General features: G+C 39.0%; 1 protein-coding gene across 1 annotated transcript in view; it reads right to left on the reverse strand.

The window, feature by feature from the left end:
• The window catches only part of LOC144971598 (vascular endothelial growth factor receptor kdr-like), a gene marked incomplete in the record, with an annotated part of 140,027 nt that overhangs the window by 66,874 nt on the left and 68,153 nt on the right, over positions 1-5,000 (reverse strand). Inside the window, 1 exon segment of the mRNA XM_078912665.1 lies at positions 54-280. Coding sequence (XP_078768791.1) covers positions 54-280 — 227 coding nt within the window.

Below are 5,000 nucleotides of genomic sequence, written 5' to 3' on the forward strand. Positions count from 1 at the left end.
TCAAAATAATTGAACCTCACTGGCCATCTAAAAATTACCAATCTCTCCATTACCTGTTTAGACGAAAGTCTGTAATTCCACTGGATCGCTTTGGAGGCCGAACAGACGACAGAGAAGTTATCTCCCTTGGTCAGTATGATGGTCTTGTTTGCGGAGTAGACAGTTGGAGGCCCTAGATCTACGGCGAGGGTTTCAGTTGTATTGGAATCTGTTGAGCCGCCTTCGAATGGGTCTCCGCATTGTAGTTGAAAGTTGTTCTTCCCTGAAGGCAGAGCTTGGACTGAAAAGGAAAGAGAATGAGTGATAATAACGGTTAATTCAGTAGTAGTGGTGTTGGTGGAGGTGTTAGTGTTGATCCATTCCTCATTGCGTGGTGATGATGATGATGATCATGATGATGATGAGATGATGATGATGCTGTTGCTGCTGCTGCTGATGATGACGACGACGACGACGACGGCAGGACGAATGAGTAGATAGATTAACGGATAAGAAACTTAATATTAGAGAGAGAATATGAAAATCTTTCTGGCCAAAAAGTGACTAAAGTGTTAAGCTATTGAACCGCACTTCCTTGTCCTGTCACGTTGTGACAAAACATTATGTCCTTGGGGGTTGAGAGTTTGGGACAAGATAAGATAATTTTAATCGATCAATAATTCTGGTTAAAAATGTTCAAAAATGTGTTGTTTTACTTTTTCAGAGTACAACAGTCAGGCCAGAACTTCCGCTCTCACCGGTTACCTACTCAAGATTATCGTGTTGTGGGCACGTGCGGTAAAATGAATTAATTAATAACCAGCTCACAGTGAACGAACGGGCTGGCAAAACATGCCATGTCTGAATGACTTAAGCCGGCGGTATTAATACTCTAAATCCATTATCATCACTTCAATCCCAGCCCGACGACAACCCCCCCCCCCCCCCTCCATCACGAGGCAACAATCTCTTTTTCTCCAGAGCACGAAATGAGTTTTGGGTTTTTCCATGTGGCGATAAAAATGTGATGAAGAAGAAAACGATTCAGGTTTGAATTTATTGGGGGGGGGGGGGGTGACAGAGAGAGAGAGTGAGGGAGAGAGAGGGAGAGGGAGAGAGAGAGAGAGAGAGAGAGGAGGGAGAGAGAGAGAGAGAGAGAGAGAGAGAGAGAGGGGGGGGGGGAGAGGTGGGGAGAGAATAAATGCGACAGTACAGCAGTACGGAATGTTTACACATTTGACATTTTCTTTATTTATCCCCCCCCCCTGTAAAAAATAACAGAAAAAGAAAGAAAAGATGAAAGAAAAATAAAACAAACATGTTTATCCCTCTATCAAGAAGAAATGACTAAGGTTGGTTTTCCCATCATAACCAATGCCGAGTCATTTCTCTGACTCATAGTAATGAAACTCCAATCTTCGGAGAAAACACATAACTTTGATCATAGATAGATAGATAGATAGATAGATAGATAGATAGATAGATAGATAGATAGATACACACACACACACACACACACACACACATACATATATATATATATATATATATATATATATATATATATATATATATATATATATTATTTAAAATATTTACCACAATGTTTGGGGCAGTCTACATCAATGTTTCAGGCTTAATTTGCCATCTTCAGGACTGAGTTGTTTTGTTGACTGTTGTTGTTTCTTGAAGTGGTTCCGGTTTGAAGTTAATTAAGAGGAATTTGCGCCGATGGGGACACTTTCCGTAGATCTCACTTTTCATGTTGAGTGTGGCTTCATGAGGTTGTTTGATTATAGTATATTTTTCTTCCAGGCATAAGCTACATTGTTTTGATGTTGGTGTGTATCCTGTTGCTTTAGATAAAATTTTCCATGAAATGTTGTGGTCTATTTTGTTGTCTTTTAATTTCCAAATATGTTCGCTGAGTTTTGTGGATGTTTTTTTGTTAGTGTTTCTAAATGTTGAGGTGTGGAGGTTGTATCTTGTTTTGAAATTATTTTCTGTTAGTCCTACATATTTTTCTTGCTTGTTTGTTTTAGTTTCTGTGACTGTGGCTTAGTAAATTAAACTTGATTCTAAGCATTGTTTGTTAGAATCAACATGAAAAGTGAGATCTACGGAAAGTGTCCCCATCGGCGCAAATTCCTCTTAATTAACTTCAAACCGGAACCACTTCAAGAAACAACAACAGTCAACAAAACAACTCAGTCCTGAAGATGGCAAATTAAGCCTGAAACATTGATGTAGACTGCCCCAAACATTGTGGTAAATATTTTAAATAATAATTCGCTCCATTACTACATGTCGAGCACTTTTCGTACCATATTTGTATCAAACACGATTCAATTCTATATATATATATATATATATATATATATATATATATATATATATATATATATATATATATATATATATATTATATACGCCATGCATTTTAAACTTGGTCGAGTTATATTTTAGAAACGAATTATGATTTGACATTAACCAGTGGATTTTTGACCTATCAAAACGTGGAATTTGTAACACACCTTCACAAGTGCTCGGACAAACAAAGTTGGCTGTTTACAAACAATAATAATTTGAATGGTATCGAACTGTCTCTGATCATTGTTATTGTTTTTATACCGCCAAATAGGTGAAAAATTATCACACAAATTTCTCCATGGTGCTATAAACGTTTAAATTTACACAATGGTTTTCTGTATTGGCTCTATTGATCAAGCGGTAGAACAGTGTGCATTTTACTAAGACGCGTATCATCGATAGTAAAACCTATGTTTAAAAAAAAATAAAAAATACAAATTGAACTTTATATAGCGCAATATCCACTAAATGTGCTCAAAGCGCTTTACAGGGGGTCCCTGGTCAACAGCAACATTTAACATGTAGGACAGGACATGCCGCCTGTTAGGCGATATTACAATTTTTCGGACAAAGACACCGCTGTTAACGGCCAGGTACTCATTTTACACCAGAGTACGGTGAGAGAATGTGAGTAAAGAGCCTTTTCCAAGGACTCAACTATGCGCCGAGCGCGAGGCTCGAACCCAGGACCTTCCGATCCGTAAGCGAGTGCCATACCACTAGACCACATAGCCGCACAGTCGTCCGCTGATTACCATCACTGCCATTGTTTACATTATGACGATTGTCCGAGGCCTAGTATTCGAGGTGTCTTTCGATAGAACGAAGATGACGTCACTCAAGCCTTTGTTATTGTATTTTGCCAACCGCGTTTGTGAGTAATTCTCACTAAACTGTATTAACCAGACTATAATAGTTCATGGTTACACATAGTGTTGTATGTTGGTCTGTTATACTTCCGGATGGCAATGTTATGAGCTTCTTAGCCAAGCGCATACTATCTATTGATAGTAGTTTAGGTAGTAGCTACCAAAACCACCTTCACTGGATGCCGATCATCCTTATTGGGTGATTTTGCAGTTTGTGAGCACAAATCGTGATGTTTTGACACACAGTGCGATGTCAAACATTCTTATTTGGCCTGTGTCCAAAATTTATTAAAAGTGTTAAGAATCCGGATGCTCACAATACGCTTCAACAGTCGTAACGTCACTTCCCTCGTAATGACGCATGGTAACTTAGAAACTGGCTCTAAACTATCGGAACAATGGCGGACGCCCTTATGAAATACTTCTCCGACGAGCATAAAAGCGTCTCCAGAGGGGAAAAAAAAACATTATAAATCTGATCATGTTTTGACTTTTACACATTCTGATCACAAGACATATGAAATGTTCTAGCCAGCATGAAGAATAAAAAGTACCGATTTTCTTTGTTTAGAACCACGATGGTCGGCGTTGCTGGGCGACGTGACATCAGACTATTGAATCCAATTTGGGTTGATCGGCATGTATCTAAAGTAGCTATGGATGGTAGCTACCAATAACTGAATGCATCGGATATGGGGCTGACGAACCAACACATGCTGAACATAACGCTCCGGTATTTGACAATGCCATACATTATTATCATTGTCACTGTTGATTGAAGAGCGAGTGCTTGTCACTCTGTTTGCCGTGCTCTGTGATAAAACGCATCATCATCATCATCATCATCATCATCATCTAAAATCATTTTGCTCATAACAACTTTTATTTCAAACATCGGTCGATTAAAATGCCCCCCCCCCCCCCCTCTCCCCGTATTGTTGGAGAATGTATATAAGTGGTGAGTCAGGGACCTTTTGAAAAGGTGAAGGCCACATGCATCGATCGATATTAGAATTAAAATGTTTCTGACAACAAGAAAACAGTGGGCGTTTAATCCGTGGAATTGTGATTTTGTTTATTTTTGGAGAGCGTCGACATCCTGGGGCGTAAATTGAGTCAACATAGATTGGTGATGTCTGCGAAAACGCATAAATCTGTGTGCACGCACGCCTATGAAAATCGCACGCCCGCGGGCGTGTTTTTGAGGTCTGAATGAAGAGAGGAACATTGTAGGAAAGAGAAAGGCTTGAAAGACATGGAGCATGTTTCGAGAAAACAGATAATAGAATTGCTGGGAGTCGAAACTAAATTTCTAGACAGTACTTGGAGCTCGTTTGTACAAAAACTATTACAATATCCACCACTGGCTAAATCCAACAACTCATTTACACGATATCAAGCACAGAATTCAAAAGGCAAATCAGGCTTTCGGCATGCTGAAAAACTTTTGGAAATCAAAGCAAATAATGAGAAAGACAAAGCTGAAAATATACAAGAGCAATGTTTTAAGTGTACTGCTTTATGGAAGTGAAAGCTGGAAAATGACATCCTCCTTAATACATAAACTTGAAGCCTTTCAGAACAAGTGTTTAAAAAGAATTTTTAATTTATTTTGGCCTACAAAAATAAGAACAGTGGATCTATTAAAGAAAGCTGACTGCACTAGCATTGATAGCCAAATAAAAAGAAGAAGATGGCGTTGGCTGGGTCATGTGGCCAGAATGGAAAAAGGGTCACTTCCCAAGACAGCCTTGTACTGGACAGCAGATGGGAAGAGAAAGC

The sequence above is a fragment of the Berghia stephanieae genome, chromosome 4 (assembly GCF_034508935.2).
Source record: "Berghia stephanieae isolate SIO BIC M18660-M18661 chromosome 4, UCSD_Bste_1.3, whole genome shotgun sequence".
NCBI lineage: Eukaryota > Metazoa > Mollusca > Gastropoda > Nudibranchia > Aeolidiidae > Berghia > Berghia stephanieae.